The 14,081-nt window shown below is 52.7% G+C and overlaps 1 protein-coding gene across 1 annotated transcript in view; it reads right to left on the bottom strand.

The window, feature by feature from the left end:
* Nucleotides 1–464: 464 nt before the first annotated feature.
* The window catches only part of LOC140715698 (lysophospholipid acyltransferase 7-like), a 170,944-nt gene continuing 157,327 nt past the window's right edge, over nucleotides 465–14,081 (bottom strand). The window contains exons 9-10 of the mRNA XM_073028067.1: nucleotides 5,296–5,460; nucleotides 465–2,474 (exon numbers count right to left, since the gene is read on the bottom strand). Of these exons, the coding sequence (XP_072884168.1) occupies nucleotides 2,012–2,474; nucleotides 5,296–5,460 (628 nt within the window). The 3' untranslated portion in view covers nucleotides 465–2,011. The remainder of the gene's footprint in view (nucleotides 2,475–5,295; nucleotides 5,461–14,081) is intronic.

The following is a 14,081-nucleotide window of genomic DNA, read 5'->3' as shown; positions in this document are numbered from 1 at the left end:
TGACTAAGCACTTCGGTGACATATTCCTTGAATAGTAACACAACCTCTCCTCCTTTAATCCCTCCCACTGTCATGTCTAAATCAGAACCCCAGAATATTGAGCTGACATATCTTCACAAGACCGTGCATTGATCCAAATTAAATTGCATTTGCCATCCCTTGGCCCACCTCCCAACTCTGTAAAGCCCGAAAACTGCTTTCAGTATCAACAACACTACTGATTTTGATGTCATCTGCAACCTGGCATATACCGCCCCCCCTCTGACCTCTGGTGAATATCAGACAGTACCGGAGTAGATAGATAGATAGATACTTTATTCATCCCCATGGGGAAATCCAACTTTTTTCCAATGTCCCATAGGAAAAAAGTTGAATTTCCCCATGGGGATGAATAAAGTACACACATTTGCCCCACCTGAGAAGGAACAGAGGACCCTGAGCTATAGCAACATAACACCAACACAAAAGTCACAATCTTCTTTATTCAGCTCTTGACAGCAGTGTTTTATATTTAAAAAAACATACAAAATTGTAAATGACTCAGATTGGCAATATTCAGCAACTGTCTCTCTCTCTCTCTCACTCACACACACACACAGGCAGAGACCCATCGTGGGTACACAGGTGGCAGCACACACAGGCAGAGAGACCCCACATGGCACCACCTTGCAGACAGTCTCTCTCTCACACACACACACACACTCTCTCTACAAGAAAACAGTCACAGGGTTCGCTTGTACTGATGCGGTATGCCTCACACACATTGGTGGAGACAGCTGTGCTGATACAATGTTACAGGCATAGGGAAATACAGGCAGAGAGAATGCTTGTGCAGATTGTGTTTTACACACACACAAGAGCAGCTCAGAAGTGGGAGACTGGTGTGTCGATGTATCACACACACAGGTACAGTTGGGGATACAGGCATCTGGGTGCAGAGTGAGGCAGTGAGCAGCACCTGACCAGTCATAGTTACCAGGGCACTGGCTTCAGATGAACAATGTAACTCACACACACAAATATATAGAACAATACACAGTGATATATGTCACTCCTGTGCTGGGAACCCTGGCAGATACTCCCCCCCCCCAACCCCAGGGTCACTGGGCAGTGATGGGGAACAGGAACCATGGTTGATTTCTCCCCCCCCCCCCTCTAACCCTGGGGTCACGGGGATGTTGATTACTGGTAATTGTAATGGGACTTTCAGGACAGAGGAGTTGTTGACTGTTTTAAGCAGGTGGATCCCACAGACTGATCTGGAGGATGGGCCCACTTTAAGCAGGCACACGCTAGGAGTACAGAAACGACGGAGTGAAATGTGGGGGTGGAAGGGAGGGTGGAAGCAGAAACAAGATGTCGGGAGCGTTCGGTGGTCAGGTGGGTGGTGGGGTGAGAACAGATGGCCAACCTGCAGGACCCAGAGCGGATGGTGGAGGGGAGGGGTGTTTACAGGTAAAAGGGGATGATGGGTGGAGATAGGGGAAAGAGTAGCGCTTCACTGGGACAGTGGGTGGGGACATGGTCTACAGGGGTGGGGTTTCAGTTGGTGGGCAGGAGGGGTTTCATTGAGTTGAAGTGGGTGTGGTAAGGCTAAAGGGGTGGGATTATAAGAACAAGGAGCAGATTTACCATGAAATGGAGGTTGGGGTACAGAAAACAGGAGGGGCCAGGGATAAATGGGCAAGGTTTTGAGGAGAGAGGAGAGGCTGGTGGTAAAGGGCTTTGATTCTGGGGGAGTGGAGCTAGGTGTCGGGGGGTGGGGTTTCTCTGGGGAAAAAGGAGGGGCTAGATAGAGGGGTGGGACAGGGATGGAGGGGCAGAGTTACTGGCAATAGAGGCTTTAGTTTTACGGCAGAGCCTGTACTGAATGGATAGAGCCTCACCAACAGGAAGTAGGGTGGGGTTGGGGGGGGCACAACAGTGTGCACCCCGTCACCATTTCGCCCTTCCCAAGAGAACCACTGCCCTGAATTTTAGTTCCCCACCCCACTGATCACATAAAATGTTCTCACTCCTCCCTCTGGGACCCCCGCCGGCGAACCCCACCTTGCTCTTGAGCTTCGGGTCTGGAAGAGGTGAAAGGTGGAGGGGTGAAGGGGATGGGGGTAGGAGACAGGGCTGGCGGGGGTCGGATTCCCCCGGACCTGGACCGGGGTGTGAGGGCATAGCCCACCGTGAAGAAAGCCAGGCAGAGGAGATGCTGATAGAAGTAGAGCAAGCGCCAGTGAGCCAGCGTGTCGTGCAGTGTCAGCAGGACGAAGCCAGCCGCCATGTAGTCGTAGGCACGCATCTTCCAGAACCACTGCAGCCAGCTGTAGGCGCGGAGGGGGTAACCAGCCCCCAGACGTGCTTGCACTCCTCGCTCCATCGCCCCCTCCGCTGCCAGGCACACCGGGATGGTCAGGAAACTCAGGTAGTATCCAGGGTGGAGGCCGTGCCAGAAAGCACTGACAAGCATCGTCCAACCAATCCTGGGGGGGGGAGGAGGGCAGAGAAAAGGGGGAGATAGTGGGGGCAGAGTGGGGGGAGAGGGGACAGGAAAGAGAGTAGGATGCAGGGGAGAGGGTAAGTGTGTGGGGGAAGAGTAGGTATGGGAGGAAAAAACAAAGTTTTAAAACGATGAACATTTAGAGTGCAGACACGAGGAAATCTGCAGAAGCTGGAAATTCAAACAATACACACAAATTGCTGGTGGAACACAGCAGGCCAGGCAGCATCTATAGGGAGAAGCACTTTTGACGTTTCGGGCTGAGACCCTTCGTCAGGACTAACTGAAAGGAAAGATAGTAAGAGATTTGAAAGTAGTGGGGGGAGGGGGAAATGCGAAATGATAGGAGAAGCCCGGAGGGGGTGGGATGAAGCTAAGAGCTGGAAAGGTGATTGGCAAAAGGGATACAGAGCTAGAGAAGGGAAAGGATCATGGGACGGGAGGCCTCGGGAGAAAGAAAGGGGGGGTGGGGTGAAGCACCAGAGGGAGATGGAGAACAGGCAAACAACTAAATATGTCAGGGATGGGGTAAGAAGGGGAGGAGGGGCATTAACGGAAGTTAGAGAAGTCAATGTTCATGCCATCAGGTTGGAGGCTACCCAGCCGGTATATAAGGTGTTGTTCCTCTAACCTGAGTTTGGATTCATTTTGACAGTAGTAGAGGCCATGGATAGACGTATCAGAATGGGAATGGGATGTGGAATTAAAATGTGTGGCCACTGGGAGATCCTGCTTTTTCTGGCAGACCGAGCGTAGGTGTTCAGTGAAACGGTCTCCCAGTCTGCGTCGGGTCTCACCAATATATAAAAGGCCACACCGGGAGCACCGGACGCAGTATACCACACCAGCCGACTCACAGGTGAGGTGTCGCCTCACCTGGAAGGACTGTCTGGGGCTCTGAATGGTGGTGAGGGAGGAAGTGTAAGGGCAGGTGTAGCACTTGTTCCGCTTACAATGATAAGTGCCAGGAGGGAGATCGGTGGGAAGGGATGGGGTGGGGGGGGGGGGGGAAACGAGTGGACAAGGGAGTCGTGTAGGGAGCGATCCCTGCGAAAAGCAGAAGGGGGGGGAGGGAAAGATATGCTTGGTAGTGGGATCCCGTTGGCGGTGGCGGAAGTTACGGAGAATTATACGTTGGACCTGGAGGCTGGTGGGGTGGTAGGTAAGGACAAGGGGAACCCTATCCCGACTGGGGTGGCGGGTGGATGGGGTGAGAGCAGATGTGCGGGAAATGGGAGAGATCCGTTTGAGAGCAGAGTTGATGGTGGAAGAAGGGAAGCCCCTTTCTTTAAAAAAGGAAGACATCTCCTTCGTCCTGGAATGAAAAGCCTCATCCTGAGAGCAGATGCGGCGGAGATGGAGGAATTGTGAGAAGGGGATAGCATTTTTGCAAGAGACAGGGTGGGAAGAAGAATAGTCCAGGTAGCTGTGAGAGTCTGTAGGCTTATAGTAGTTATCAGTAGATAAGCCATCTCCAGAGATGGAGACAGAAAGATCAAGAAAGGGGAGGGAGGTGTCGGAAATGGACCAGGTAAATTTGAGGGCAGGGTGAAAGTTGGAGGCAAAGTTAATGAAGTCAACAAGCTCAGCATGCGTGCAGGAGGCAGCACCAATGCAGTCGTCGAATTAGCGAAGGAAAAGAGGGGGATGGATACCCGTATAGGCTTGGAACATGGACTGTTCCACAAAGCCAACAAAAAGGCAGGCATAACTGGGACCCATACGGGTGCCCATGGCTACACCCTTGGTTTGGAGGAAGTGGGAGGAGCCAAAGGAGAAATTATTGAGAGTAAGAACTAATTCCGCTAGACGGAGGAGAGTGGTGGTAGAGGGGAATTGGTTAGGTCTGGAATCCAAAAAAAAGCGAAGAGCTTCGAGACCATCTCGGTGGGGGATGGAGGTACATAGGGACTGGACGTCCATGGTGAAAATAAGACGGTGGGGGCCAGGGAACTTAAAATCATTGAAAAAATTCAAAGCATGAGAAGTGTCACGAACATAGGTGGGAAGAGATTGAACAAGGGGTGATAAGACAGTGTCAAGGTATGCAGAAATGAGTTCAGTGGGGCAGGAGCAAGCTGAGACAATAGGTCTACCTGGACAGGCAGGTTTGTGGATCTTGGGTAGGAGGTAGAAACGGGAAGTGCGGGGTGTGGGAACTATGAGGTTGGTGGCAGTGGTTGGGAGATCCCTAGAGCTGATAAGATTGGTGATGGTATAGGAGACAATGGCCTGGTGCTCCTTAGTGGGGTCATGATCAAGGGGTAAATAAGAGGAGGTATCAGAGAGTTGTCGCTGTGCCTCAGCCAGGTAGAGGTCAGTCTGCCAGACAACAGCAGCTCCCCCCTTATCAGCAGGTTTTATAGTGAGGTTGGGATTGGTGCGGAGGGAGCGGAGAGCAAAGCGTTCGGAAGGAGTGAGGTTGGAATTGGAACAGGGTGTGGTGAAGTCGAGACGGTTGATGTCCTGTCGGCAATTAGCAATAAAGAGATCCAGAGCAGGCAGAAGACCAGAGCGGGGTGTCCTTGAAGAGGAGGAGGGTTGAAGACGGGAGAAGGGGTCATCGGTGGGAGTAGGAGAGTCCTTGTCAAAGAAGTAAGCTCGGAGACGGAGAAAGTAGAGTTCAGCGTCATGGCGTACGTGGAACTCGCTGAGGTGTGGGAGAAGGGGGACAAAGCTGAGGCCCTTACTGAGGACAGAGCGCTCTGCCTCAGAGAGTTGAAGGTCAGAAGGAGGGGGAGAGGGAGGGAGAGGGAGAGAGATCTCCAGCCAGCACCGTTGTCAATTGGGCAGTGGACACTCACCTCAGTAGCTTGGCCTTGACGGGAGCACGGTGATAGATGTATGTGGCCAACCACCACTGTACCGTCATGTTCCAGTATTTCATCCCATCCTTGACACTGCTGCAGAAGTCCGTGTTGTATGGGTCGATGTTACGGATTGTCTCGTAGTCGTAATCCTGTGGTTCGCTACACGGAGGGAGAGAGGCCAGACAGGGCGTGAGCAAGCAGTGGGTGGAGGGTGTTTGTTTGACACTATTCCATCAGATAAGGACCTGGGGAGTCTTGTGGAACAGAAGGACCCAATAGTTCCCTGAAACACAGAAACATAGGAAACCTACAGCACAATACAGGCCCTTTGGACCACAATGCTGTGCTGAACATGTACTTACTTTAGAAATTACCTAGGTTTACCTATAGCCCTCTATTTTTCTAAGCTCCATGTACCTATCTAGGAGTCTCTTAAAAGACCCTATCATATCCACCTCTACCACCTTTGCCAGCAGCTCATTCTACATACTCACCACTCTGTGTAAAAAACTTGCCCCTGACATCTCCTCTGTATCTGTTCCAAGCACCTTAAAACTTTGCCCTCTTATGTTATTTCAGCCCCAGGAAAAAGCCTCTGACTATCCACATGATCAATGCCTCTCATCATCTTATACACCTCAATCTCTCAATCACCTCTCATCCTCCGTCGCTCCAAGGAGAAAAGGCCGAGTTCACTCAAACTATTCTCATAAGGCATGCTCCCCAATCCAGGCAATATCCTTGTAGATCTCCTCAGCACCCTTTCTATAGTTTCCACATCCTTCCTGTAGTGAGGTGATTAGAAAAGTGCACAGTACTCCAAGTGGGGTCTGACCGGGGTCCTCTTGGCTCTTCAACATGCTGACTATTCTATATGAAAATGGAGTCACAGGTAGACAGGGACCCTGGGGAGTGTTGTAGTGCAATGTGATCCAGAGGTGCGGGGACATGTTTCCCTGAAAGTGGAGTCACAGGTAGACAGGGACCTTGGGGAGTGTTGTGGAACAGTGTGACCCAGGGGTACAGGGACATGGTTCCCTGAAAGTGGAGTCACAGGTAGACAGGGACCTTGGGGAGTGTTGTGGAACAGTGTGACCCAGGGGTACGGGGACATGGTTCCCTGAAAGTGGAGTCACAGGTAGACAGGGACCCTGGGGAGTGTTGTGGAACAGTGTGACCCAGGGGTACAGGGACATGGTTCCCTGAAAGTGGAGTCACAGGTAGACAGGGACCTTGGGGAGTGTTGTGGAACAGTGTGACCCAGTGGTACAGGGACATGGTTCCCTGAAAGTGGAGTCACAGGTAGACAGGGACCTTGGGGAGTGTTGTGGAACAGTGTGACCCAGGGGTACGGGGACATGGTTCCCTGAAAGTGGAGTCACAGGTAGACAGGGACCCTGGGGAGTGTTGTGGAACAGTGTGACCCAGGGGTACGGGGACATGGTTCCCTGAAAGTGGAGTCACAGATTGACAATGACACTGGGTAGTGTTATAGATCAGAGGGACCCAGGGGTACAGGGACATGGCATGCTGGCCTTCATCAGTCAGGACACTGAGTACAGGGGTTGGGACGTTATGTTGACGTTGTACAAGACGTTGGTAAGGCCGCACTCGGAGTATTGTGTTCAGTTCTGGTCGCCCCGCTGTAGGAAAGACGCCATTGAGCTGGGCAGGTGCAGAGGAGATTTATGAGGATGTTACCGGGGCTCGGGGATTGAGTTATGGAGAGAGATTGGACAGGTTGGGACTTTACTCCTTGGAGCATAGGAGACTGAGGGGTGACCTTACAGAGGCGTATAAAACCACGAGGGGCGCAGGTAGGGTGAATGTGCACAGTCTTTTTCCCCAGGGTTGGGCAATCAAGAACCAGAGGGCACAGGTTTAAGGTGAGAGGGGAGGGAGATTTAACAGGAACCCAAAGGACAACTTTATCACCCAGAGGATGGTCCGTCTATGGAACAAGCTGCCAGAGGAAGTGGTTGAGGCAGGAACATTAATGACATTTAAAAGACAAGGACAGGTACATGAATAGTAAAGGTTTTGAGGGATATAGGCCACATCTGGGCTGCTGGACTCACAAGAAGGATATGGAGTCCTTGAAGAGGTTCACCAGGATGTTGCCTGGATTACAAGACCTGAGCTACAAGGAGAGGCTGGATAAACTTGGGTTGTTTTCTCTGGAGTGACAGTGGCTGAGGGTAAACGTGATAGAGGTTTATAAGATTATGAGATTATAGAGTAGACAGACAGTATCTGATCCCCAGAATGGAAATGTCGGATACCAGAGGGCAGACACTTTCAGGTGAGAAGGTGAAAGTTCAAAGGGCATGTGAGGGGCATGTTTTTTCTTACACAGAGATGAGTGGGTGTCTAGAATGTGACGCCCAGGTTGGTGGGGAAGACAGATACAATAGAGGTGTTATAAGAGGCTCTGAGGCACTCACATGGACATGCAGAGAATGGAGGGAGATGGTCACTCCATACAGGGATGGGCATTGAGTACGGGGAACGGAGGGAGATGGATGATGTGTACGGGGAACGGAGGGAGATGGACGTTGTGTCAGGGGAACGGAGGGAGATGGACATTGTGTACAGGGAATGGATGGAGATGGACATTTTGTATACGGAAAGGAGGGAGACGGACGTTGTGTATGGGGAACGGAGGGAGATGGACATTTTGTACAGGGAACGGAGGGAGATGGGCATTGTGTATGGGGAACGGAGGGAGTGTGACATTGTGTGCGGGCATGGGGGGAGATGGACACTGTGTACAGGGAACAGAGGGAGATGGACATTGTGTACAGGGAACGGAGGGAGATGGACATTGTGTACAGGGAACGGAGGGAGATGGGCATTGTGTACGGGGAACGGAGGGAGATGGACATTGAGCACGGGGAATGTAGGGACATGGACATTGTGTATGGGGAACGGAGGGAGATGGACATTGTGTACGGGTGGACATTGTGTACGGGGAACGGAGGGAGATGGACATTGTGTACAGGGAACGGAGGGAGATGGGCATTGTGTACAGGGAACGGAGGGAGATGGGCATTGTGTACGGGGAACGGAGGGAGATGGACATTGTGTACGGGGAACGGAGGGAGATGGACATTGTGTATGGGGAATGGAGGGAGATGGACATTGTGTACGGGGAACGGAGGGAGATGGGCATTGCGCACAGGGAACGGATGGAGATGGAAATTGTGTATGGGGAACGGAGGGAGATGGACATTTTGTACAGGGAACGGAGGGAGATGGGCATTGTGTATGGGGAACGGAGGGAGTGTGACATTGTGTGCGGGCATGGGGGGAGATGGACACTGTGTACAGGGAACAGAGGGAGATGGACATTGTGTACGGGGAATGGAGGGAGATGGACATTGTGCATGGGGAATGGAGGGAGATGGACATTGTGTACGGGGAACAGAGGGAGATGGACATTGTGTATGGGGAATGGAGGGAGATGGACATTGTGTACGGGTGGACATTGTGTACGGGGAACGGAGGGAGATGGACATTGTGTACAGGGAACGGAGGGAGATGGGCATTGTGTACAGGGAACGGAGGGAGATGGGAATTGTGTACGGGGAACGGAGGGACTGTGACATTGTGTGCGGGGAATGGGGGGAGATGGACACTGTGTACAGGGAACAGAGGGAGATGGACATTGTGTACGGGGATCGGAGGGAGATGGACATTGTGTATGGGGAACGGAGGGAGATGGACATTAAGCACGGGGAATGTAGGGAGATGGACATTGTGTACGGGGAACGGAGGGAGATGGGCATTGCGTACAGGGAACGGATGGAGATGGACATTGTGTATGGGGAACGGAGGGAGATGGGCATTGTGTACAGGGAACGGAGGAAGATGGGCATTATGTACGGGGAACGGAGGGAGATGGATATTGTGTACGGGGAAAAGAGGGAGATTGACATTGTGTATGGGGAACGGAGGGAGATGGACATTCAGCACAGGGAATGTAGGGAGATGGACACTGTGTATGGGGAGCGGAGGAAGATGGACATTGTGTACGGGGAACGGAGGGAGATGGGCATTGTGTACAGGGAACGGAGGGAGATGGACATTGTGTATGGGGAACGGAGGGAGATGGACATTGTTTACGGGGAACGGAGGGAGATGGACATTGTGTACGGGGAACGGAGGCAGATGGACATTGTGTACGGGGAACGGAGGGAGATGGACATTGTGTACGGGGAACGGAGGGAGATGGACATTGTGTACGGGAAACGGAGGGCGATGGACATTGTGTACGGGGAACGGAGGGAGATGGACATTGTGTACGGGGAACGGAGGGAGATGGACATTGTGTACGGGTGGACATTGTGTACGGGGAACGGAGGGAGATGGACATTGTGTACAGGGAACGGAGGGAGATGGGCATTGTGTACAGGGAACGGAGGGAGATGGGCATTGTGTACGGGTGGACATTGTGTACGGGGAACGGAGGGAGATGGACATTGTGTACAGGGAACGGAGGGAGATGGGCATTGTGTACGGGGAACGGAGGGAGATGGACATTGTATATGGGGAACGGAGGGAGATGGACATTGAGCACGGGGAATGTAGGGACATGGACATTGTGTATGGGGAACGGAGGGTGATGGACATTGTGTACGGGTGGACATTGTGTACGGGGAACGGAGGGAGATGGACATTGTGTACAGGGAACGGAGGGAGATGGGCATTGTGTACGGGGAACGGAGGGAGATGGACATTGAGCACGGGGAATGTAGGGACATGGACATTGTGTACGGGGAACGGAGGGAGATGGACATTGTTTACGGGGAACGGAGGGAGATGGACATTGTGTACGGGGAACGGATGGAGATGGGCATTGTGTACAGGGAACGGAGGAAGATGGACATTGTGTACGGGGAACGGAGGGAGATGGACATTGTTTACGGGGAACGGAGGGAGATGGACATTGTGTACGGGGAACGGAGGGAGATGGGCATTGCGTACAGAGAACGGATGGAGATGGACATTGTGTACGGGGAACGGAGGTAGATGGACATTGTGTACGAGGAACGGAGGCAGATGGACATTGTGTACGGGGAACGGAGGGAGATGGACATTGTGTACGGGGAACCGATGGAGATAGGCATTGTGTTCAGGGAACGGAGGGAGATGCACATTGTGTACGGGGAACGGAGGGAGATGGACATTGTTTACGGGGAACGGAGGGAGATGGACACTGTGTACGGGGAACGGAGGGAGATGGGCATTGCGTACAGGGAACGGATGGAGATGGACATTGTGTATGGGGAACGGAGGGAGATGGACATTGTGTACGGGGAACGGAGGGAGATGGGCATTGTGTACAGGGAACGGAGGGAGATGGACATTGTGTATGGGGAACGGAGGGAGATGGACATTGTGTACGGGGAACGGAGGGAGATGGACATTGTTTACGGGGAACGGAGGGAGATGGACATTGTGTACGGGGAACGGAGGGAGATGATCATTGTGTACGGGTGGACATTGTGTATGCGGAACGGAGGGAGATGGACATTATGTACGGGGAACGGAGGGAGATGATCTTTGTGTACGGGTGGACATTGTGTCTGGGGAACGGAGGGAGATGGACATTGTGTACGGGGAACGGAGGGAGATGGACATTGTTTACGGGGAACGGAGGGAGATGGACATTGAGCACAGGGAATGTAGGGAGATGGACATTGTGTATGGGGAACGGAGTGAGATGGACATTGTTTAAGGGGAACGGAGGAAGATGGACATTGTGTATGGGGAATGGAGGGAGATGGACATTGTGTACGGGGAACGGAAACGGAGGGAGATGGACATTGTGTATGGGGAACGGAGGGAGATGGACATTGTGTACGGGAAACGGAGGGAGATGGACATTGTGTACGGGGAACGGAGGGAGATGGACATTGTGTACGGGGAACGGAGGGAGATGGGCATTGTGTACGGGGAACGGAGGGAGATGGACATTGAGCACAGGGAATGTAGGGAGATGGACATTGTGTATGGGGAACGGAGTGAGATGGACATTGTTTAAGGGGAACGGAGGAAGATGGACATTGTGTATGGGGAATGGAGGGAGATGGACATTGTGTACGGGGAACGGAAACGGAGGGAGATGGACATTGTGTATGGGGAACGGAGGGAGATGGACATTGTGTACGGGAAACGGAGGGAGATGGACATTGTGTACGGGGAACGGAGGGAGATGGACATTGTGTACGGGGAACGGAGGGAGATGGGCATTGTGTACGGGGAACGGAGGGAGATGGACATTGTGTACGGGGAACGGAGGTTGATGGACATTGTGTATGGGGAATGGAGGGAGATGATCATTGTGTACGGGTGGACATTTTGTATGGGGAACGGAAGGAGATGGACATTGTGTACGGGGAACGGAGGGAGATGGGCATTGTGTACAGGAAACGGACCGAGATGAACATAGTGTATGGGGAACGGAGAGAGATGGACATTGTGTATGGGGAATGGAGGGAGATGGACATTGTGTACGGGGAACGGAGGGAGATGGACATTGTGTACAGGGAACGTAGGGAGATGGGCATTGTGTGCAGGGAATGGAGGGAGATGGACATTGTGTATGGGGAACGGAGAGAGATGGACATTGTGTATGGGGAATGGAGGGAGATGGGCATTGTGTACGGGGAATGGAGAGAGATGGACATTTTGTACGGGGAAAAGAGGGAGATGGACATTGTGCACAGGGAATGTAGGGAGATGGGCATTGTGTACGGGGAACGGAGGGAGATGGACATTGTGTACGGGGAACGGAGGGAGATGGACATTGTGTACCGGGAATGGAGAGAGATGGACATTTTGTACGGGGAAAAGAGGGAGATGGACATTGTGTACGGGGAACAGAGGGAGATGGACATTGAGCACAGGGAATGTAGGGAGATGGACATTGTGTACGGGGAACGGAGGGAGATAGACATTGTGTACGGGGAACGGAGGGAGATGGGGATTGTGTACAGGGAACGGAGGGAGATGGGCATTGTGTATGGGGAACGGAGGGAGATGGACATTGTGTATGTGGAACGGAGGGAGCGTGACATTGTGTGCGCGGAATGGGGGGAGATGGACACTGTGTACAGGGAACAGAGGGAGATGGACATTGTGTACGGGGAACGGAGGGAGATGGACATTGTGTATGGGGAACGGAGGGAGATGGGCATTGTGTACGGGGAACGGAGGGAGATGGACATTGTGTACGGGGAACGGAGGGAGATGGACATTGTGTACCGGAAAAAAAGGGAGATGGACATTGTGTATGGGGAATGGAGGGAGATGGACATTGTGTACGGGGAACAGAGGGAGATGGACATTGAGCACAGGGAATGTAGGGAGATGGACATTGTGTACGGGGAACGGAGGGAGATAGACATTGTGTATGGGGAACGGAGGGAGATGGGGATTGTGTACAGGGAACGGAGGGAGATGGGCATTGTGTATGGGGAACGGAGGGAGATGGACATTGTGTATGTGGAACGGAGGGAGCGTGACATTGTGTGCGCGGAATGGGGGGAGATGGACATTGTGTACGGGGAACGGAGGGAGATGGACATTGTGTACAGGGAACAGAGGGAGATGGACATTGTGTACGGGGAACGGAGGGAGATGGACATTGTGTATGGGGAACGGAGGGAGATGGGCATTGTGTACGGGGAACGGAGGGAGATGGATATTGTGTACGGGGAACGGAGGGAGATGGACATTGTGTACCGGAAAAAAAGGGAGATGGATATTGTGTATGGGGAATGGAGGGAGATGGACATTGTGTACAGGGAACAGAGGGAGATGGACATTGTATACGGGGAATGGAGGGAGATGGACATTGTGTACGGGGAATGGAGGGAGATGGACATAGTGTACGGGGAACGGAGGGAGATGGGCATTGTGTACGGGAAACGGACAGAGATGGGCATTGTGTACGGGAAACGGAGGGCGATGGACATTGTGTACGGGGAACGGAGGTTGATTGACATTCTGTACGGGGAACGGAGGGAGATGGACATTGAGCACAGGGAATGTAGGGAGATGGACATTGTGTATGGGGAATGGAGGGAGATGGACATTGTGTACAGGGAACGGAGGCAGATGGGGATTGTGTACGGGGAACGGAGGGAGATGGGGATTGTGTGCGGGGAATGGAGGGAGTGTGACATTGTGTGCGGGGAATGGGAGGAGATGGACATTGTCTATGAGGAATGGAGGGAGATGAACAATGTGTATGAGGAATGGAGTGAGATGGACATTGTGAACGGGGAACGCAGGGAGATGGACATTGTGTATGCGGAACGGAGGGAGATGGACACTGAGCACAGGGAATGCAGGGAGATGGACATTGTGTACGGGGAACGGAGGGAGGTGGACATTGTGTACGGAGAACGGAGGGAGATGGACATTGTGTGCAGGGAACTGAGGGAGATGGGCATTGTGTACGGGGAACGGAGAGAGATGGGCATTGTGTACGGGGAACGGAGAGACATGGACTTTCTGTATGGGGAACGGAGGGAGATGGACATTGTGTACGGGGAACAGCGAGAGATGGACATTGTATACAGGGAACGGAGGGAGAAGGACATTGTGTACGGGGAACGGAGGGAGATGGACATTGTATACAGGGAACGGAGGGAGTGCGACATTGTGTGCGGGGAATGGGGGGAGATGGACATTGTGTACGGGGAATGGAGGGAGTGTGACATTGTGTGCGGGGAACGGGGGGAGATGAACATTGTGTACGGGGAACGGAG

This window comes from Hemitrygon akajei, chromosome 24, assembly GCF_048418815.1.
Source record: "Hemitrygon akajei chromosome 24, sHemAka1.3, whole genome shotgun sequence".
Taxonomy (NCBI): Eukaryota; Metazoa; Chordata; class Chondrichthyes; order Myliobatiformes; family Dasyatidae; genus Hemitrygon; species Hemitrygon akajei.
Note: the sequence above shows the minus strand (reverse complement) of the source record. Positions and strands in the feature narration are given on the sequence as shown.